This window comes from Schistocerca piceifrons, chromosome 1, assembly GCF_021461385.2.
Source record: "Schistocerca piceifrons isolate TAMUIC-IGC-003096 chromosome 1, iqSchPice1.1, whole genome shotgun sequence".
NCBI lineage: Eukaryota > Metazoa > Arthropoda > Insecta > Orthoptera > Acrididae > Schistocerca > Schistocerca piceifrons.
In genome coordinates, this window is record NC_060138.1 from 540,153,525 (window position 1) to 540,177,978 (window position 24,454).

At 41.3% G+C, this 24,454-nt stretch overlaps 1 protein-coding gene across 1 annotated transcript in view; it reads right to left on the reverse strand.

Moving 5' to 3' along the window:
• Window positions 1–24,454, reverse strand: part of LOC124747733 (CAD protein) — a 527,676-nt gene that overhangs the window by 64,381 nt on the left and 438,841 nt on the right. The window contains exon 20 of the mRNA XM_047248953.1: window positions 8,687–8,923. Within this exon, the coding sequence (XP_047104909.1) occupies window positions 8,687–8,923 (237 nt within the window). The remainder of the gene's footprint in view (window positions 1–8,686; window positions 8,924–24,454) is intronic.

A 24,454-nucleotide genomic window follows, 5' to 3' on the forward strand; every position in this document is an offset into this window, starting at 1 on the left:
GTGAACACTTTCTGTCAACAGATCTGTTAAATAATAATTTTGTGATCCACATTCTTCAAAAAAGGAGCACTTGGAAAGGAAAGAACAATAAGAAGGGACTAGTAACAGTAACTGCATACATAATATTCTTTTCCAGTACATGGTAATATTTCTTTTACAATAAGTTGTTGTGGTGCACCACTTTAATTACTTAGACATTAAGATGTGATTATACATTTCCCTTATCTGCATTGTTATCTTTACTGTAATATTTTTTCTGCTTGAGCTATGTCATGTTTAGATATAAGCTGCTGTTTGCCAGGTATAGTGCTACTGAATTTGACTTTGTGTTACTCTGCTAAGCCAGTTTTACTACTCATTTATTTTTGTTGTTGCTGCACATTGGCTCATATTAGTTGTAATGTTGAATTGCTTGGTAATTTAGATTTACTGTAGCTTGCTTTGCGATTTTCCATTTTTTTTCATTGCTGTTTATATTAATTGTTTTGTTCTGCGGCATTGCTTCGTCCCTTAGTTTAGCATCTGAGCTCAGTAGATTTAAGTTAGCTTAAGAGGGGGTAGACTATATAAGAAATTGACTATGGAGAATAGGTAAAGAATGCATTGAGAAGTTATACAAAAAAAAAAGTACAGAAAACAGGTTTAGGTAGGATTTTCTTGGAAATAAATGTTGAGGTGAGAAATGTGTGAACATATAAATACAGAAAGCATGCTTAGATAGAATTTTTTTGGTGGAAACAAAGGATGAAATAAGAGGAAAGATATATGAAGTTTTGGGTTGGACTGCAGTACCAAATGTTACACTGAAAACGAACCCTATCCTTTCCTATTGGTGTTATCCCACTATGTGTTTGTGTACCCTTGTGTATTTGTTTTCTTCCTGTCTCTGTGTAGTTTCATAGAATTTTTTCTTCTTTTAATATTAAGCTACATTCACTATGATGAGGAATACTGTTATCCTCAAATATAATTGGCATTAATTATGTTATTTACCTTGTAAATATGCTTAGACATTATTTATTCTGTTTTGTTTTAATGCTCATGTGTAAAGTTGATGTTCCAAAAGTTATTCTGATCTTTTATGTATCTACTTATCTCATAATTCCTGTAACACTGATGTATATGTTTATTTCTATTCTTTTGTAAAGCCTGTGTTACTACAATTGTTATCTATATTGCTATGTTCTTTAATGATGTATTTTGTACCTTTGTAATTGTATTCTTATGTTATAAAATTGTAATTGTCACCAGTTCATGATATTATTAACTTGTTAGTTACATTTCACTGCACACGTTTCTGTTGGTCATAGTATATGGACAATATGTGAGAAGTTGGGACTGTTAGTGTTTGCACGTGTGTTAATAATTCAGCAAGGGACTGGATAACAGCATTGCTGGTTCTAAGGACAATTCCAAACACTTTATGAGTGCACAAGTGGTGGTTATGGACTTGCTATATTATCCGCAAGACTCTTCAATGATGATTGTGCACCTGCACAGTCACAACAGATGGCTGTTGGCTATCTCTACAAGGACTACAGTGGGTCTACACCTTTGATGACTCACCAATACCATTATTTCTACAAGGACTGCAGTGGGTCTCCATCTCTGGTGGCCCACCAATCCCATACTATCTACCAGGACTACAGTGGGTCTGCTCTGTGATGACCTACCTACCAATACTCTTCAAAATTTCGACTGACTCTGCTGTGGGTTTGCTCTGTTGTGGCCCATTACCTGTATGCATGTCAAGAGTCAGCACTGTCGTTCCGTTGGAAGGACAACACTACTTCTTCAAGATTGCATGGAAATCCACTACTTCTGTGTGCATTTTCCTTTACTGCTCAGACATTGAGAAAAACACTGCAATTTTACTGCGACGAATGATGAGGACTGTCTTTATGGACTGTGAGAAAATTTTAGCTTTTGACCAACATTGTATCAATAAGTGTGTGCATTTTATATCTTTGTTACTGTAATTGTGAAAAATTTTTGTCAAATCTGTATTGGCCAGTGCCCAACACCATTTGTAAAAATTTTTTGTGGGGAGCATGGGGGATATGTAAGTAGGCTGTTTATGTTTTCTTTATGTAAGTAGGCTGTTTAGGTTTTTTTATTGGTAACGCCACCTCTGTATGACAATCACTGGCTGTGCTGTGTGCAGTCTGTGGCTGCTTTGCATTGTTGTAATACTCGCCATTGTAGTGTTAGGCAGCTGGCTGTGAACAGCGCGTAGCGTTGCGCAGTTGGAGGTGAGCCGCCAGCAGTGGTGGATGTGGGGAGAGAGATGGCGGAGTTTTGAAATTTGTCATGAACTGCTATATTTATATATGATGATATCAAGGTAAATACATTGTTTGTTCTCTATTAATATCTTTCATTTGCTAACTATCCCTATCAGTAGTTAGTGCCTTCCATAGTTTGAATCTTTTATTTAGCTGGCAGTAGTGGCGCTCGCTGTATTGTAGTAGCTTGAGCAGCGAAGATTTTTGTGAGGTAAGTGATTTGTGAAAGGTATAGTTTAATGTTAGTCAGGGCCATTCTTTTGTAGGGAATTTTGAAAGTCAGATTGCGTTGCGCTAACAAAATATTGTGTGTCAGTTTAAGCACAGTCCTGTATAAATTGTTCAAAAAGGGGACGTTTCACTGCTTTGTAGTACAGGATACAATGGCTGAGAAAGTGCGGCAAAATTTTATTCGTTGTGGTAATGCTTGAAAAGAGATGACGAGTCGTCATTTCTAACAAACGGAACGATTTGAAGTTGCTGTGAGGTGTACATTATGCACGCTAATAAAAAGCTCAAGATTTATTTCCGATTACTGGTTCATTATCGCACAGTAGTGTTTAGGATTTTCAACCACTTGTGCAATTTCGACCCTAAAGGTTTACTTCCATATGTAAGGGACCACTCTTGATCTATTTACTACGCTTTCCTGCCTTACAGCCCTTGCCACACAAGAAAGTGAGTGATCTGGTCTTGAGTGGTCGACTATACCATGCTCATGAACACCTGGTACATAAACTTGGAATAAAGGTCGCAACCGTGAGATAGGACAGTCCCATGCCTATTTGCTTATTAACATCGCAATTCCGAGTGAAGCGTATAATCGACAACCAAACGGAACGGAATACAAATCGCAGACCTGGACACTTCATGTGTATAGCCTAGCTGCTAGGGGCAACGTGCTCTTGTCACGTACTTTGGTGCATTTGCGAACTTCTTTGAGGAGTATCTATTGCATTTGCGTCCGTAAAATAGGATAGCATGTTTTGCGCTGCGACTCTAAAGGAAATAGTGTGTATATGAACCAAAGTTACAACAGTATCAGAACTTAGTTTATAGGACAACATTTTACTTTTGCATAAAAACGAAAGTTTAAAAAAATTGTATTAGCGTATCGTTTCGGTATGCAGTGTTTTTCAGGAACTGTTCAGAAAAAAAATTGCTGCTTGATACTGAACTGGTTGTCTTTTCGTTATTGTGTATAATTATACAGATTCGTATGAAGATTTTGTAACGTCATATTTTAAAAAGAACACACTTCTCTCCGTCATGTCTTATCACGGTGGCGCCTACTATTCTACCCCCTCCCCCTTTTTTTGTAAAACGTACAGAACTCTGAGATGATATGTAATAAAATGAAAATTGCTGCTACAGTAGTTCAACGATATATTTATTGTAATCTATCAATTTCGCCTAGATTGCCATCTTGAGACTATCTGCGAAAATTATGTAACATTTTTATTTTATTATAATGTTGGTTAAAGATATTTTCCGATATACAAATGTGGTACCTACCTCAGTGGTCGCTGTCTCCCTGTATTGTTTTATAACGTGGTGTAGGTTTAGGACTCTTATGCTAAAACTCGTTTGCTGTTTGCTTTTGTTGTCAATGGTCCTTTCTTGTAATTTTTATAATTTGACAGCTTATAGAATAAGACCTAAAACTACACCATTTTATAATACAACAGGAGGTGACAGCGACCACTGATGATACATGGACCTAAGTACCAAATTTGTATATCGGGAAATTTGATTAACCAATATTACAATAAAGAAAATGTCGTGTAACTTTCGGAGGTGGCCAGAAGATGGCAGTCTAGCCGAAATGGATCCATCACAATAAATACATCATTACACTACTACAGCAGAAATCAGTTTTATTGCATAATGTCTCTAAGAGGTACCGACTACGCTGCGGGCCCATTTGATTATAAATGTAAAGAACGACGTAATTTATAGATTGCCTCGTCTCTGTTAATGTTCATTTACAGTCCAATTATTTTTAAATTTATAATTTTATACACTTTTATTCCTAGGGAAAATAGCTGCGTGATTTTTTCTAATGCACCATGCTTATAGAATTTTTCAGACTTTAACTTTCATTTTGATTATAGAGTGAATGATATTCATTATTTTCATCAGAACTTATTTACAGAATATTGTATAGTCTTCTGTTTGGATAATCATTTCTGAAAAATTAATGAAATAATTGCTATCGAAATTCTAAGCGCTTACATTAATGCTAATGGAAAGTATTCACTATACATCATCTCTCACTGTAAACCTGGAAATGAAGGGAAGGGATGAAACTCTGTAGTAAATGGTAGCTGCAAACTAACAGAAAGAATACAACTCGGTGAACCCTTACAAGAAGAACGAAGTGTTTTCGTTCTGGCCTCGAGTTCTGCAGACACAGGCCGATGTTGAATGTGAAACCGGAGACCTTGTTTTCTCTGCTCTTAATTACAGCCCTATTGCTTCTATTTTAATTAATAATTTATGCTGTATTATGAACTTACGAGGAGCAAATAAAATCTGTTTTTTTATCCTACATTATATTAGGTTCAGTATACAGTAGCTGCCATAAACAGTAAGAGAGAATTTTCAAATTTTTAATGTAATTTAAGCTGTCTGAAACTTATTAGTTACAGTGATATATTTAATTTAATTTAATTTCTAAAGGTGGCAGGGGTAAAATACAGGGAGCGAAAGGCTATTTACAATTTGTACAGAAACCAGATGGCAGTTATAAGAGTCAAGGGGCATGAAAGGGAAGCAGGGGTTGGGAAGGGAGTGAGACAGAGTTATAGCCTCTCTCCGATGTTATTCAATCCGTATTATGAGGAAGCAGTAAAGGAAACAAAAGAAAAATTCGGAGTAGTTATTAAAATACATGGAGAAGAAATAAAAACTTTGAGGTTCGCCGATGACATTGTAATTCTATCAGAGACAGCAAAGAACCTGAAAGAGCCGCTGACCGGAATGGACAGTGCCTTGAAAGGAGGACATGAGATGAACATCAACAAAAGCAAAGCGAGGATAATGGAATGCAGTCGAATTAAGTCGGGTGATGCTGCGGGAATTAGATTAGGAAATGAGAGGCTTAAAGTAGTAAATGAGTTTTGCTATTTGGGGAGTAAAATAACTGATGATGGTCGAAGGAGAGACGATAAAAAATGTAGACTCGCAATGGCAAGGAAGCGTTTCTGAAGAAGAGAAATTTGTTAACATCGAGTATAGATTCAAGTGTCAGGAAGTCGTTTGTGAAAGTTTTTGTATGGAGTGTAGCCATGTATGGAAGTGAAACATTGACGATAAATAGTTTGGACAAGAAGAGAATAGAAGCTTTCGAAATGTGGTGCTACAGAAGAATGCTGAAGATTAGATGGGTAGATCACATAACTAATGAGGAGGTATTGAATAGAATTGGGGAGAAGCGGAGTTTGTGGCACAACTTGACTAGAAGAAAGGACGGTTGGTAGGACATGTTCTGAGGCATCAAGGGATCACAAATTTAGCATTGGAGGGCAGCATGGAGGGTAAAAATCGTAGAGGAAGACCAAGAGATGAATAGACTAAGCAGATTCAGAAGGATGTAGGTTGCAGTAGGTACTGGGAGCTGATGAAGCTTGCACAGGGTAGAGTAGCATGGAGAGCTGCATCAAACCAGTCTCGGGACTAAAGACCACAACGACGACGACGACGACAACATTTAATTTGTTGCATGCAATGTAGTTCATATAAGCAACATTTTTCAATAAAGATTAATTTTTATTAAATTCTACGAACCTATAAAATTTGCTAAACCTGCATACGAAAAGGGTGGGTTTTACGGGAGGGTGGAAAGGAAGAGGAGCTTTGACAGTTCTTTAGAGGGTCACCTTGGTACGACTCTGGTTCTACGATCCACAGCTGAAGAAAATACAGTGACGGAAAAAATCGCGACACCAAGGAGGAGTTACGTGACATATACAAAACCTGATAGGCGCGTTTCTCTATCTGAAAGATTACGTCTGTTCAAATTTCGTTCCAGTCGTGTACGAGTGGCGCTAGTAGCGCTATTATGAGGATGCAAATCAGGTTTGCTTTACACACACGCTGTAATGGTCGTAAGCGTTTGTTGCCTTTGAGATTCGGCGTGCTGAGTTCCTAGTCAAGAATGCTTTTAAGGCAAGAAAGACATCATTATCAATACCTCACGAGTTTGAACGAGATAGTGTAATAAGGCTTCGAGAAGCTTGATGTTCCGTCTGCGATACTGCTTGGCAGGAATGTAGCCGCCGTCGTTGATTGCTGGCAGTGGTGGTCACGAGCATATACAGTCACAAAAAGACCGAGCTCTGGACGGTCACGTGGCACTACCGGGAGGGAAGATGATTGTGATCAGCCGTTGTGGCCGAGCGGTTCTAGGCGCCACAGTTCGGAACCACGCTGCTGCTACGGTCGCAGGCTCGAATTCTGCCTCGGGCATGGATGTGTGCGCTGTGCTTAGGTTAGTTAGGTTTAAGTAGTTTTAAGTCTAGGGGACTGATGACCTCAGATGTTAAGTCCCATAGTGCTCAGAGCCATTTGAGCCATTTTTGATCAGTGTATTGATGTGGTGCATCGTACTGTGTTTCCAGCAACAAGTTGAGCAACGGTTGGCAACACAGTGACAACGAACTCTTACAAATCTGTTTTTTTCAAGGGCAGCTCCGAGACATACGCCCTGTAGCACGCATTGCACTGACCCCAAACCACCGCCATTTGGTTCTTCAGTGGTGTCAAGAGAGATCCCATTGGAGGGCAGGGTGGAGAACTGTTGTGTTTTCTGATGAAAATAGGTTCCGCCTCGGTGCCAGTGATGCCTGTGTGCTGGTTACGAGGAGGCCAGTTGAGGGCCACCAACCTGCCAGTATGCTAGACACACTGGCTCTGCACCTGGAGTTACGGTTATTGTATGTCACTCTGGTGTTTCCACCTGTTGTGCTGCCATTCATGAACGTAATTCCAGGGTTATTTTCCAACAGGATAACGCACGCCCACACACTTCTGTTGTAAACCAACATGCTCTACAGAGTGTCGATATGTTGCCTTGGCCTGCTTGATCACTGGATCTGACTAATTAAACCTTTCATGAGCCGTGGGAAACATGCTTCCCACTACAATGAACTCACTCCTAGTCCCGTGGGATTCACAGTTCCCACCTCTGTACGGTGCTACCACCTAGTGAACGGTGTAGGGCATAATTTCCAATCCGAAGTTCCCGCAGTTTTTGCTGTACCTTCGCGCAGAGGCATTATATAGCTGAGTGTTGCTCTGTAGAGGAGCCTTTCAGTGCTGTTTGCGTGACATTTTGTGATTTTTTCCTCAAAGCTGTAGTATAAGGTAAATACTTTTGATTTGCCCAAATTTATGTAGGAAAACGTAAAATTAGAACGAGGAGAATTCCAGTTTGAAACAAAAGGAACCATTTGTGCAGCAAAAGGGATGGATAACCGTCCAGTCACTTTCCTGCCCTCAATTCATGACCCATGAGAAACAGCCACAGTGAAAAGGAAAAACATGGATGGTACCAGTACAGAGATTTCTTGTCCTGAAGTTGTGGCAGAATACAACAAAATAATGGATGGTGTCGGTAAGTTTGATCAATTACGAGAAAGGTATGCCATTGGCAGACGTTCTGTAAAATGGTGGCACAGAATATTTTATTTACTGGTGGACGTTGCTGCAGTGAACAGTATTATTCCGTGGAAAATAAGTAAAAGAGAATGTGGACAGCATGATCAGCTCACATACAGGATCCATCTAGCCAGACAATTGTTTGCTGGCTTCTGATCCCACAAAAGGTGTGGACAAAAACCTGTCTTTCTGGCAAAAAGGGGTAAAGTACCTGAAGATTTTCGTCATGTGGCTGTAGGGGAGCATCAACCCATTTTGAGAGAAACCTACTGGACGTGCCGTCATTGTAGTACTAATGCTGCGGAAAAGAGCACTCGCTGTGTTTGTACATATTGTCAAATACCACTTTGCGTAGACCCATGTTTCAGAAAATTCCATGGCAAGTAATTGTGAACAATCCTTGTTACAAGCGAAGTAAATTTATCAAATAAATACGACATAAATGACAAAAACAACTTTTTCAATATAACTCCAAGAAAGGGCAGTGGGAAGAATACTTCCCACCTTGTTGTGTGACCTCACTTTCACAGTTGGAGCAAATTTGATATTCTGTATGATAAATATACCTATCTGTTAACTACTATCTGCTCTCCACTCATTAAAAAAACCTGCTCAATAATTTTGCCCACGAAAGGGTTAAGCACAATGGGACTTCATGTTATTGGCTGTGGTACTCTAATGGTGGACGGCAGTTCTGGAGAAGGCGCCGACACGCCTGCAGTGCGGGTGCGCGCGCTCACCTCGACCAGCAGCTTGGCGCACTTGACGTCGGTGACGAGCGGCACGGAGTAGTCGACGGCGAGCCGGCGCGTGCGGTAGCCGTGCGTCATGAAGGACGACACGCGGCGCGCGCCGCCGTTGCGCATCGGCAGGTTGATCACCAGGTCGAAGTGCTTGCGCGCCAGGAAATCCGACAGCCGGTTCAGCTCGCCGCCCGACGAGTCGATGTCCTCGAACGTCCACTGCACCATCTCCACCTGCGCCAGACAACAGACGTCACGTGCTTGACAAGATGTACACTGCACTCGATCTGTATTGTGCGGCAGAGTAAAACGTACAAGAATCGACGAAATGGGAAAAGAATCGCCAAAGCGTCGATTCCTCAGTTACGGTCTCGAGTCCGTTAATGCTACGGTTTGACATCAGCTTTCATCCAAATAGAAGTAACATGTCTCAAAGGTCATATCGCCTCTTTCTTGCTAACCGTTTCTTGCTGTTACTTTCATTTCAGTTCCCCTCAAGATGAGTGGGATCGCAATGGATAAAAAGCCTCTGGTCAGCCAAAGGTTACACATATTTAAAAGATGATTAAGATACATAGATAAGAATATTGATGTTTTAAAACATGCACTGGTGGACGTTATTTACCATTTTCATAGAAGTACAGGAGACAAATTTTTTACGGTTCGTACCCCAATCAGTAAAAATGGAACTATCTTGTCTGTCTGTCTGTCCACCTGCTAAAAGTAATTTTTCTCAGGAACTGGTACATGTATCAAATTGAAATTTATGTCACATACTTCCCCCAATGAAACAAGGACTTTGCCGTTGGTGGGGAGGCTTGCGTGCCTCGACGATACAGATAGCCGTACCGTAGGTGCAACCACAACGGAGGGGTATCTGTTGAGAGGCCAGAAAAACGTGTGGTTCCTGAAGAGGGGCAGCAGCCTTTTCAGTAGTTGCAGGGGCAACAGTCTGGATGATTGACTGATCTGGCCTTGTAACACTAACCAAAACGGTCTTGCTGTGCTGGTACTGCGAACGGCTGAAAGCAAGGGAAAACTAAAGCCGTAATTTTTCCCGAGGGCATGCAGCTTTACTGTATGGCATCTAGAGCTGCATCAAACCAGTCTCTGGACAGAAGAAAACAACAACAACAACAACAACAACAACGTCTATGGCCCTTGGCCGTATAATGAACGTTAGCTTTTAAGTCAATTCAATCAAAAGGTACGGCCATTTATGTCACATTTTGGTTCCTGCAAACCCATTCACCAAAACCTATGGGGTACTTCCCCTTGATATGGAATGATTAAATTTAGCAAGAAGCAAGTTTTCACATTACAAGTAATGGGAAAAAACTCAGAAAATTGTTAATATGCAATTGTATTACACCAAAAGAATTTCTTTTGTCATTTGTTATCCGACTTCAAACTTCTAGTTAAATCACTCAATAGTTCTGCATTCAGTCTGACAGGATCGCATCGGTAAAAGTCAAACATCAGGCAAGGAATGACTGTTGCTCATAAGACGCGTTTCGGAATTTATCAATCGTCAGATATCTAGGAAGTATTATTGCACATAGATATGGTGTTTCATGTTGTATGAGAAACCAACACTGCCAAATTAGTCTGCGAAAACCTTGGAGTCCCTGGATCGATATTTGACCGGTATCCGTGTCAACAACAGACAAAAATGTTCGATATTATCTATTCCCGAAATGGATGAACTGTCTATATACATAAATTAAATGTGTACGGGAACATTAATGCGCGAGTCCTACTAGCACCTGACCAATTTTTGTTTAAACACATTGGTGGAAAATATTCGTATTGGCTTCTAAAATTCTACTGATGATTTTGTATTATAGTTAAAATATAGGCACCGATGACAATGTGAATGATGCGATGCTCTAATGGCGATGCTGGTGACACATGAAAATGATACTGCTAATGAAGAAGATGGAATGGTGAGTATGACTCTGGGGCTGTGTAGAACCGCATATAGGCGCTAGATGTCAGTAGTGTGGACGAAGGGTGAAGGAGAAAATGGACAGATGCTAGTGTTAGAACAGTGGGTACATCTCGAGACGTGTTTCGTCATTCGGGAGATGGAGTTGGTTGAAATTCCGACGGGAGTGGTTGATAGCGCACATATGTGCACTGAAGGTGGTATATGGATGTAGTGGCACAGCTGGGTACCTGGAATGGTGATTAGTGGGTTAGATATTGGGTGTTGGGACTGAATTTTGCTAGTAATGAATCGGATCCGAAGGTGGTCAAGGAAGAGAAGAATGTGTGGTAAATGAATGAGTTGCTACAGGATGGGATTTCGGGACGGTAAGTGGCTGTAGAAGGGGAGGCGCCGTGCATGAGATTTGTAGAATTTAGGCGGAGATACAGGAAAATTTGGCATATTTGAGGATAGTGTGGGTGAGCGATTTACAGATAAGTATCGTGGTAGAAGTCTGTACATCCCAGGTGCGGTCTGCCAGTAGCTTAAATCAGTTTTGGGCTTTGTGCTGGATGGTAAGGAGGTGAACATTTCATCTTAGTCTCCTGCCAAGGATTAGTCCTAAATGCTTTAATGTGTTACTCAGAGGGATGGGTTGGTTGTTGATGGAAGGATGATAATTTTCTATCTTTTTATAGATGCAGGGAAACTGAAGTTCCCAGCCACAGTTTCCGTCCGTATTTTCAGCCTGATCTCACGAACTATGTGGGAAATTTGATGCAGTTTTCACTAATAGGTAGACTGATTCGTGTGTATAATTTATAAGAACTTTGCGCAAATTAGCGAACTAAGATGAATTAAAGTCCCTGAAAGTAATGCCGTTGCCATCTAGCAGTGAATGGTAGTTAGGCCGCCCAACTGCACCACCAGGCCGCCATAAGCTATAGCTATCGGTAGGCCGGCGCAAGCTACTTTAGACTTTCTCAGCGGATCAGGACGTATCAGATATTTAGTAGGGCGAACCAGGTGGTGCAGCAGCTACCAGCTCCAATTACTGCCACGAGATGTCACTCAAAACACCATTTATAGCCGGCCGTTGTGACTGAGCGGTTCTAGGCGCTTCAGTCTGGAACCGCGCGACCGCTACGGTCGCAGGTTCGAATCCTGCCTCGGGTATGGATGTGTGTGATGTCCTTAGGTTAGTTAGGTTTAAGTAGTTCCAAGTTCTAGGGGACTAATGACGTCAGATGTTAAGTCCCATAGTGCTCAGAGCCATTTGAACGCCATTTATATGGGTAACAGATAACATTCATCCCTCCCGATAACTTTTCTGCTCTCGTTGCTTAAATCGTTGAAGTTATATGGAGGTGGTGATATTCAGTTACCTAACGTTGCTTCTGAATCTTAATCATAATTCTACACCGTGAACTGTAAACAAAATTACCAATGTGTCAGACAAGTCATCTAGTTGTAGATACTTAGTGTTACACACGTGAAGCTGGGGAAGTTCGCTTGTTAATCTGTAACTGACACTATAAATTCTGATTTAAGCTACACCAGAAGGTTCAACACATGTCCTTTAATGGCATCACATCTCACAGATTGACTGTTCAATTCAAATGATCTAAGTGTTTTAACTGATTGTGTACTAGTTAACTGCCCTAGGTCTCGCAAAGGTAGCAATAGCGCGCAGTTCCTAGTGAGATGACCCGATGTGTTGCAGTAATCAGTACGACAAGCAACAAGACACTGCATGTCGCAATAACGATGTGCATGGCGCTTCGCTGCCAGCCTCGTCGTGGACAACTTCCAAATATGCCAAGTATTTACGCGACCCTGGGTAGAGCTACGGCTCTCCTTACAGCGTTAAAAACAATTTCCATACGTTAGCTAAATTTCATACATAGCATTACACTACCTAAAGTGCCACCAAACGTAAATAAGGTGCCACCAAACGCAAAGTGCCACCATACGCAAAGTGCCACCATACGCAAAGTGCCACCATACGCAAAGTGCCACCATACGCAAAGTGCCACCATACGCAAAGTGCCACCATACGCAAAGTGCCACCATACGCAAAGTGCCACCATACGCAAAGTGCCACCATACGCAAAGTGCCACCATACGCAAAGTGCCACCATACGCAAAGTGCCACCATACGCAAAGTGCCACCATACGCAAAGTGCCACCATACGCAAAGTGCCACCATACGCAAAGTGCCACCATACGCAAAGTGCCACCAAACGCAAAATGCCACCAAACGCAAAGTGCCACCAAACGCAAAGTGCCACCAAACGCAAAGTGCCACAAAACGTAAAGTGGCCAGTGACTACATTTTTATTGCAAGCTTTTTAAACATTCGCTGTTTTTTACTTAATTTCCCATCTCACAATAAGTGTGCTAATAGCAAGAAGAAAAAGTTCATTATCGAGCTGTGATATGAAACTATAAAAGCAAAAAATCCATATGAGAAAGACTGTATGCATAAATCCCCCTCCCTCACCCCAAAGAAGGAGTTTTTACTTCTCGTGTAAGAAATTAAAAGTTTTACTGAGAACCTAGCTACAGAGACAGCTGTAACATTGCTTCATCTGCATGAAACAATATTTTTTAGGCACATGAGATGACTTGAAATTTCCCTCGCCGTGTATCGTACGAAACTGTTGCATGGAGAGAGCAGCAATCCTCGTTGCGCCAGCATGAACGACAGAGATGCGTGTTGGCGCATCGCGTATCGTATCACTACAGTGAGAACCGCGCCGAAGTATTTACAGTCGGACGACTTGTCTGGAGTAGAGGTAATAAATTGCATACCCAAAAACGTTCATCATGATCATCCTGTCAAATAGTGAAAACCGTGTGCGTGCGTGCGAGCGCGCGCGCGTGTGTCCAACAAATAAAAAAAAACATTTTTTGAATATTTGTTTGAAAATTATCTAGTTGTGAGGAGAGAAAAGCGCTGCCAGTGCTAGAAACTCTGGTACCACTGCATAGAAAGCAGAGTTCGAAAGAGAGCGACTGAAAACGGCGGACCACAACCCAAAACCAATATGCAGTACCGAAGCCAATACTTTTACAGGCATAGTAAGTGCGCTCGTACAATGGCAGTGGCAGCTGACGGGACTGGGCAGAGAGATTGTAAGTGCATACTTTGTTGCTGCTGGAAGTGGTAGGGGGGAGGGAGGAGGAGGAGGAGGAGGAGGAGGAGGAGGAGGAGGAGAGAGAGAGAGAGAGAGAGAGAGAGAGAGAGAGAGAGAATAAATACAAGACATATCCAATATGGCGGCAGGGACCTATCTGTAACTGGATCTTATCACCGCGACAACTACAAAATATTTTGAAGATTCTAATAGGTTTTTTATTATTTTCAACGAAGGACGTTTTCACGAAAATAATAAAAATTGGCTAACTACTCGTGAATTTGCTTACCTATCAACACTTTCCTTGCGAGCGACCATAGCATCCGATAAGTGTATATCCTCCACGAAATGAAAATGCCAAGGAAGTAAATTTAGTTCTGCTGTCAAACATCGGAGGATCGCGTCCAAATGTGTTGCTGTACAGCCTACAAATGTGTAAGTGTATACACTGAAAGGTGGGAGGGGGGGGGGGGGGGGAGATAGCGGGGCAGAATGTGTGTCGCCTGCCTGCTGTAATGGTCATCTTCGTGAAAACAACGGTTGTGTTCACAGTAACTGTCTGACATACATCTGCAGGATGCAATGAATGATACCCCCACCCCACCCAAATATAATCGCGACGGATGAATTTTACAGTACCATTTTGACCCGGACTTCAACCAAGCACTAAGGAAAATAGCATAATGGGAAAATCTCGCGTTTACAAGGAAGAAGGCGTAGTCTCACATTCCTGCCACGATAAAGATGCATTTCTGCAAGATTACTCGTCGAAGGGCAAGCCGCGGAAGGTTGAGCAACCTTATCTTCCATGGCAGTGAACCTCAGTCTGTTGTAAAATATTTCATGTCAACGGTAAAATCGTTTGCTGTTTCAGCGCTGATGCCTACTTCGTGTGGAAACCTATTCCTGTGGTGCGACCCCACTTCTACAACTGACTGACTGACTGACTGACTGATTGACTTACTTATTTACTTACTTACTTACTTACTTACTTACTTACTTAAGAGGTAGAGAGAGGAGGTGAGGGGCTAACTGAACAATTGCAACATCTGAATGATGAAATACCCGATGGCAAATTGACGAAGGAGTAGGCAATACTCGCTTCTAGTGTTGTTAAGTACGTAATACATTGTAATTTTTATAATGTATCCTTCCATGTGTATTATTAATCATTATTTGACATCATTTGAAGTAATTTAATGTCCTGTAGAAGACAAAGTTCCTCATCTCATTTCTTACACAACATTACGATTCCGTTCAAACTGAAACTTCATGTAAACATTTCTACCATCAGCCAGTTCGATAATTTGAAATCAAGGAAGCCGTTAAGTTGATTATGTAATGGAATTTGTGTAAAAGACATAGAATTTGGAAACAGAACTTTCTGGAAAACATTGCTAACGGCATAGCCAACCGTTAAAAACGTAAGCTGTTTAAATATAGCTTTATCGCTATTTTAGACACACATTAACGTATGAACCGATAGTATTTCGATACTGGAACTTCTGTAAATGGCAGCAACAAAGTTGATAAATCAGTTGTTTCCAAAACCTGTGTTTTTTTATTGTTAAAAATAAATGCATACTACATTTTTATAAGAAAATTTTATGTTTAAAAATATATTGATTTCAGGTAAGTCATCATACTCAATGGTTATTGTTGTTACTGACTGTGGGCATTTGTACAGAGTGCTATGACAGATTCTGTGAAACTTTGGTCGACGACTAAATATACATTTTACAAGACAAGAAAATTCGTCCTTTTCCTTACGTAATCTGAGTTATCTATAACTCTCGTCGACAACGAACAATCTTTCAAGATAAGTATTTCGTTTTAGATTCAGTATACTATTCCTATCATAACATTTGGTGCAAATCTGATGCTCTTCCATCGGCTGCACTGTCCCATTTACATAATCCACTGTCAAAAGGATGGTTTATTGTTAACTAGAAAACACACTCAACTGCGACCGTAGGATACTGCGACCGTTTGTAGTTTCATTACGAACCATCGGTGTGTTGTCGATTAGTGATGTCACATTTTAATAAAGTCTTTCCTAAGTTTTGCGTTATAACATATGAAAGAAATACGGTAGTAGAATGTACTCCAATAACTCCGCCTTACAGCTATTTTTATAATTAGTTAACTCAATTCCTTCTTAAATGTACTGTGTTACTGAATACTGTAATACAAAAAAGAAGTGCTAACACGTGTGTGAAATTTAACGGACTCGTCAGATACGAGACTAAAGATTTGACACATGTGGTTACGTAGAAACTATTTCTACACTAACCTAGTCAGTGATTCATTGGTGGAGTCACGAAAGGTGAACAATGCTTCAGGCCGTGACAGTGCGTTTATGAGTGACACACGGTTCGTCACTAGGTGTGTTGCAAACAGCTGATTGATAATACTATCGCGCGTGGATGGTATGAAGTTTTACTACCACCCAGAAATACGTTAGAAAAATATGAGGTGTAAGCACACAGCTACATACCGCGGTGTGATGGCTGGCAACATGTTGCTTTTTTTTCAATTTATGCTACTGCTAGTTCTTCAACTACTGTATTTCTTTGAAGTAAACGCCACATCGGGTCTTTCCCTACTAACGAAGAACGCACTGTCATTTTTTTTTTTACGAATCTCTCGCCGCTTAAGATACAGAGGACCTAGCACTGACGGTACCTGTACGCAACAGCATCGCGATAATACCCTACCACCTGTCGTTCGGCGTTGTCCAGGAGATCTTCCAGGAAAAGGGCGAGATGGTGCTGGCGTCTTACTCAGGAAAGCGGACGCTACGTAACAATCCGCGTATCCGAATTTACATTTTCTGTGATTTACGTCACTTATGGCGTACTGTACGTTGAACGGCATCATTTGACAATGTCATACAGTTTCAGAGAGGAGTTGGCACCCGAAGTGCTATGAAGAAGAAGCCGCCTCTACATTATTAGCTCCATTGTGGACAAGTTAAGAGTAGATTCCTCATAAATAGCAATGCCGCAGTACGAAAATATCCCAACAAGCAGAACCATTTTTCCTGATGTCACTTCTTGAGGACATGTGCACAGAATCGTACTGGACAACCATTTGCTGACGGAGACACGTTACCCGCTACTGGTATGGATCTTCAAGAGCCGCCTATTAATATGTCGTTAGACGTCACATCTGAAGACACTGCGTATCTAAAAACGTGCTCAACTACTCAATCTGACAAGTAATATATATTATTAACTGCAAGCTTTGATTAGTTTTAGCGATCTTCACGGGCACTACGCATCACAAAAGAAACATTACGGCTTAACACTTCTCGACGGCGAGGCTATTAGAGACGGAGTAGAGTTCTAATTCGGCAAGAAATGGGTATAGAAAGAGTCGGTATACTGAGTTCCCACTTTGTGTTTTCATCTTTGCTTCCGCAATTTCTTTTCTGTCTATTTACAATTTGCTCAGTGTATTCTGTGGCATGTCTTACAGCTGTTTTGAGGTATTATAAATGACAGAAAAAAGGAACCAGTTTTATGAAACCTTACAGAATCTGGAAAAAAACTGTGTGCGTAAAATGTGCGCCAGGGTATAAATAAAAAAAACACTTTTATTAAATCAAATACTGTTATAAGATTTTACACTGTGGGAATCTCCAAGACCGTTCCCATATTTTGCTGCCTTATTTTAAAGCCCATCCTTTGCTCAGTAGTGCGTTTAACGCGCTTATCAATTCTTGTTTATCACAAGTATTTCTTTGTCTTTCTTTTCTGTTTACCGCTAGGCGTTAACTAATAGGACACGAAAAAAGCATTCTGGTCATTAGAGCATGAAAGTGACCAATGATAAACATGTTCCCTGCAAGCAATATTTATGATAGATCGCTGGAACAACTAAAGGTACCGAGTGACTCGAAAAAAGAGCAGGTCGCTCCCTTTGCCAAACAAGGACATGGAGTATAGATGCATGTAATTAGAATCCTATACAGCTGACGTCAATCTTTTGTAGAATTATGGAACTTGTTTTATGCTCACGTGTCATGGTGTTTTTCGAGAGCGAAAATCTCTTCTATAAACATCAACATGGATTTCCTAAATAGGGCTCTAGCGAAACTGACCCCCCAGCGCCGTGGTGATCGGCGGCCAGATTGATGCCGTTACAGGTTACCCCTATGAAGTACACCAACGACTAATTATGAATGCTGCTGAAATACACTGGTAAAAAAAGAAATTACTTTACGTATATTAAGTGGAGAATATGAAGTTGTAAAATGCCTCTACTCCTCCTCTAAACAGATTTGGTTGTCACCGTCTGACGCAGTTACGATCCCTTGTGCTTGATGGCTCTGCAGACTCTAGTGAGAACCAATGATTTCAGGAACAACATCCGCTACTGACAAACTCTCCATTCAGTACAGAACGTTTCTTTAGTGAAATTATAGGCTTCAACCCGCAAACGATTCGAGCAAAGGCAAAAAGAAGTACCTCTAGCCCGCACGTCAATACGTCTATCTGACCAGGATATCTGTCTACGTATCAGACAGACAGATTAGACCGCGAACGTGGGCGGTAGGAGGATAAGGCACACGTGTTCGGCATGCTGCCTCTGACATAATTCAAAAGGAACACAATGGATTTTCGCGCTTAAAGATGGCTCTCACTTAGCCGGTTTTTAATTTTTTTAGTAGGTGAATAACGCTCTGTAGCAAAGATCGCATAAATACTTATTTACTTTCGATAATCGGTTTCAACAAGATTTGTCGTTACCTGCCAGTTACAAAACGGGTACAGTGTGTATTGTAACCTAATTCCAAGTTGTCAGATTAGTAGATAAAATGTAGCACATTATTCAAAGGTTTGTCAGAAATAAAACTTTTAGAATCAAAAAGTACGTTGTTCAAATGGCTCTGAGCACTATGGGACTTAACATCTATGGTCATCAGTCCCCTAGAACTTAGAACTACTTAAACCTAACTAACCTAAGGACAGCACACAACACCCAGCCATCACGAGGTAGAGAAAATCCCTGACCCCGCCGGGAATCGAACCCGGGAACCTGGGCGTGGGAAGCGAGAACGCTACCGCACGACCACGAGATGCGGGCAAGTACGTTGTGCACATGGCCATGTCCGCATATGTAGCGCTCACGGATTATTGTTAAGTCTTAAAAAAAAGTACAATACAAAGTGAAATGTACAATAGCACATCTATTTACGTTATCTTGACGTGTTTCAGTAGACAACGTATATGGGAAGACTCAGTTGTGTCCTATACGTCGTCTACGACTGTACCATAGACGCCGTGTACGATGGTTCATCTCTGACTGAAACATATCTAGCTAACGTAAACAGATGAGCTATTGTATATTTTTTTTGTTTTTAAGACGTAATCATCTATGAGCGCTATATATACGGACATGGTCCAGTGCATAATGAGCTTTTTGGTTGTAACGTTTTATTTCTGAGAAACTTTTCTGTATGTATTGCACTTGATCTACTAATATGACTGCGTGGTATGAGGTTACAACTCAGCGTGAACAAGTTTTTGGAGGCCAGAAGATGACAGCAAAGCCTGTCGAAACCTGTTGTCGAAAATAAATGTGTTTATGTAATCTTGGAAATAGAAAGCTTTTCTCATTATAACAGATAGCTCCTTCTCAACATAACAAATTTCAATCTAAATTTTTTAGACGTTCAGAAGTTTTAACTCTCTCTCAAAAGTTTTTCTTGATCCCTGCCTGCCATTTGGATATTCTGAAAGAAAAAGAAGGAAAATAGCACATGGAATTCGCACTGAATTAAGGAGGACTGTACTAAGTATCGCAGTTATCTAAAAAAATATAAAATGACACACTTAAGGAAATCTGTCCTTCCTTTGACTGTTTGGTATTTTGAGCATGTTCAGACGCATTTCTTTTCTGAACCTGAATGATTTATCCAGTAGGAATTCAAGCAGAGCAGTCTCATCCGTCTGCTAAGCGTTTATCTGGATTACACCCCTCTAAAATATTTGACAGATCTTCAGTCCGTAGACTGCACAGACACTGACACACTGAACTGTTTCCTTACATACTGGGTGAAGCAGTTTTAAAGACCAATGAAGCAACCACTGTTAGCCTTAGAATTTTTTATTCCAGGTTTTGTTGTGCAGTCATCAGATTTTGCTTTCAACAATGTATCATTTGCGCGAATATTTTATCGAGGGTTCGTCTGATTCTTGTGGAACGGAAGCTCCACGCGATAAGAAATTCAACAAATCTATTTTTTATTATTTCAGTGTCCCTCAGAGCACTTTAGACAGAGAGAGAGAGAGAGAGAGAGAGAGAGAGAGAGATATTTAACACCTGCAAAATACACGCGTAGGTTCACAAATAAGCATTTTATTTTATATACACACACTTCTAACTCCTACAAGTTCGGAAGTGTGTAACAACAGGCATGCATTCACATATTTTTTTATATTTCCGGAGAATATGGCTTTGTAATTAAATCGTTTCGTCGCATTTGGTGAAATTCACTCTCGCTTAGGTTCACTTATGCATCTACACCCTTATTCTGCAAGTCACTGTACGGTGCATGGTGGAGTGTATCTTTCGTGTTCCACTGGGAAATAGAGGAGGGGAAAATATCTAGTATCTATACCGCTCTGCACGAGCATTATTTTCTCTTATGTTCGTTGTCCTGGCGTAATACGTATGTTGACGGCAACAGAGTTGTGCTGTTGTCAGGTCTCAAATGCTGGTTTTCTAAATTGTCAACAGTGCTTGTTACGGAACCTATGAATTCATGTCTCTTTTACAGTTTTCTTGTTTATTTGGGGTCGAATGTACGCGATTTCCTAGACTGAGCGAAAGGAGTATTTGAATTTATATTTTACCCATTTATCTTAAATATTTTAAGCATTTGATCGGGAATTAGGAAATGCAGTGTAAGCATGCCACACAGTTTACGAACAGAGACCGCCTCATGTTAGCTACTACCAAAACTCAAGAACCAAAAACCAAGCAATGTATTTACAGCTGGTTGGTTAAAAAAAGAAGTACAAAACAAAAATTCTTAAGAAAATTAACACAGCATGTTTAAAACGGACTGAAAAGTATAAAAATATTTCTCCTAGCCCCCACAGACTTAACCTCATACGATAGTCCTCAAAATTCGTGCTTGTTAATTTTTAATAGTTATGAAAATAATTTAAAACTTCAAACGAAAAACGTGGGCCGCATTAAATAGATAATTGATGCATGAATAATTCATGTTAGTCTTTAACAATTTTATTGCACTGCGTATGCTATGAACGGCTGTGAGATTTTTCTCTACGACAGCTACTGTCTACACTCGTTACTACACACATCAAAAAAAAGTTTTGCATCACCTCGCTTCCGAGAGTTCCGGAACCTGTACAGATAATTGGAATAGAGATCAACATAAAGATCATTCCCGGGTTGCCTCCGAACACGTCTCCGACGATTGTCTGGTTGAAGGCAAATGCGACTCTCGTCGGTGAGGAGAACGTGATGCCAATCCCGAGGGGTCTATTCGGCATGTTGTTGGGCCCATCTGTACCGCGCTGCATGGTGTCGTGGTTGCAAAGATGGACCTCGCCATGGACGTCGGGAGTGAAGTTGCGCATCATGCAACCTATTTCGCACAGTTTGAGTCGTAACACGACGTCCTGTGGCTGCACGCAAAGAATTATTCAACATGGTGGCGTTGCTGTCAGGGTTCCTCCGAGCCATAATCCTGATGGAATGACTGGAACTGATCGGCTGTCCGACTCCCTCCGTCTAATAGGCGCTGCTATGCATGGTTTTTCACATCTCTGGGCGGGTTTAGTGACATCTCTGAACAGTCAAAGGGACTGTGTCTGTGGTACAAAATCCACAGTCAACGTCTATCTTCAGGAGTTCTGGGAACCGCTTCCCCCCACTTATAGGTCGGGGAAAGATCTTCAAGGTGAAATTAGAGAGATTTTACCTGATATGGAGGCATACCAGTCTTTTTTTTCCACAACTAAACATTTGCGACGGATACAGGTCAAGGGGGAATAGCAGTGATACACAAGTATCCTTCACCGTACACCAGACAAGAAAGCGAGTTAATACTGCATTTTCATCTAGTTCTGAGCTATGTTGAAAGTTTCCATTCGTTAGCTCTTGGGGAAATCTGTATGAAATCAACTGCAAAATTTGTACCGAATAGACAAGAAAGCGACCTAATAGAAAGTGGGGGAATGAGAACATTACGATTTATTTTTCAGTTACTAGATGCGCCCATTCCCGGGGTAATGGAGGGGGGGGGGGGGGGGGACTAGCCCGTGTCTTCCCCACTAGCCACAACTCTCAGCGAAAGGAAACAATGTAGTATAGTCAGATGTATTTCTTTAAAGAAAATGGTTTAGAAGTCAGTATTATTAGGAGTGTTTCTCACAGCGTCGGAACGGCAACTTTTCTTTACACGTCCTTGCAAGTCGCCAGTAGTCTTTCAAAATATTGAAAATACTGCATAACCATAGGTCCGCAATTCAGCACTAAATCGAATGATTTTGCCCTAATAGTCTATTGCAAGAGAGCGCAATGGCAGCCAACTTTCCTCAGACTTATTTAGAATTATCGCCACTGCTTATGGCTTACATTACCTACATTAGCTAAATATAACTAAAACATAACCAGTGTACATACGTACAAATTTAAAAAAATGAAACACTTTTCGCGTATCGGCCCGGAAAGTATTTGTGTGAATGCAGGGATAGTGTGTCAGTCGTACCGTGTAATCTAGTAGAAAATAATGTTTAACAAGCACGAAATAAAACTTTGATTAACAGTTTAAAAACCCCTACACAAAGAACCTCGAAAAAGTAGAAAAAATATATCTATTGCCCCAGTGAATGGGAATGGGAATGTCGTGTGGCTAGGGCCTCCCGTCGGGTAGACCGTTCGCCTGGTGCAGATCTTTCGATTTGACGCCACTTCGGCGACCTGCGCGTCGATGAGGATGAAATGATGATGATTAGGACAACACAACACCCAGTCCCTGAGCGGAGAAAATTTCCGACCCAGCCGGGAATCGAACCCGGGCCCTTAGGATTGATAGTCTGTCACGCTGACCACTCAGCTACCGGGGCGGACATTGCCCCAGTAAGTAATATATTGTGACCCAAGTGTCGTCGCCTGAAGGGACCGCGAAGTATGTACAAACTAAACACATCTAAAAATTACTATGAAGTACGATTGTTGAATACCAATAAGCCATCTAGAAAACGTAGGTAAATATCAAAACAGTAGTATCAAATCGTTGAGTTTAAATCTTAATTAGCTTACTCCGAAAAATTCCGGCACTTTTTTCGCAAAATTTTTCTACGCTCACCTTTTACTTATTGTGCACGGTCTCTTCCGAAATACTCTTATCCATAACTGGTGACTGCTCCCAACGCCCTTGCCACTTCCGGAAGCAGTCTTCGTACGCCTCTTGCTGGATCGCGCGAAGCGCCGTCTGTGAATTTTCTTTTATCTCGTCTATAGCTGCAAATCCTCGTTCTTTCAAAGGGATTTTCAACTTTTTCTTTCCAAAGTCCGCAGGGGCCAGGTCTGGAAAGTACGGACGATGAGGCAGCACAGAACTTCGTTTTTCGTGCGACAGTCATGCACCAACAGGGGTGAATGTGCGGGTTTGTTACCGTGATGCAAAATCCATGAATTGTCTCGCCACAATTCAGGCCATTTCCTTCTCACATTTTCTCCCAGGCGTCGCAACAGGTCCCTACAGTATCATCGATTAACAGTTTGTCCCTGTGGCACGAATTCATGATGAACTAATCTTTCAAAGTCAAATAAAACTGTCAGCATGGCTTTGACATTTGATCTGGCCTGACGAGAATTTTGTGGTCTTGGAGAACTTTTCCTGACCGATTGTGAAGATTGAACCATGGTCTCAACATGGTAACTATACACCCACATCTCATCAGCAGTTACGATTCTCATAAGGAACATCTCGTTCTCATTTGCACAATCCGAAAGCTCTTCATATGTTGCGGGGCGAATGTCTTTCTGGTCTTGACTCATGAACTGGGGGAAGAACGTGGCGGCAACAAATGCATTCCCAGTTGCTGTGTCTGGATTTCATGATATGATCCAACTGAAATGTAACATTTTTCTGCCGTCCCTGAAATGAGCGTCGTCGGTAGACGTCGAAGGGCGCGATGAGAGAGGGTGATCTCTTTATCCTCCCTCTGGCCATTTTTAAACCGTATGAACCATTCGTAACATCGCGTATGGCGTAAGCACTTATCACCGTAGGCTTCCTGCATCGTTTGGCGTGTCTCTGTAAAGATGTGTTGTTCCTCTAACTCTGCTATCTCGAAATTCGCAAACTCTGCGATCAACATTCTACTCAATGCAATACTGAACTAACAGACATACATCGATGACTCTTCCGGCAGTTACACATTGAAGACAGGCGTGCGCAAGGTTGCCAACCGCATTTCCCTTCAACACACCACTGACGTGGAATTATGCATGTTCCGGAACCTTCTGAAGTCTCAGCCGTCAACGACGCCTGCTCTCACGCGACTGCCGGTTCGGGTCGCCGCACTTCATTACTCCTCGCGCGCCGTACACTGAGTACCGCGCGATTCGCGCTCGCGGTTTAAGTGTGCCTGAGCTAGTGTGCTATCGTCAAACCACTGCAGGACATAGACCTCGTAAGATAGAATA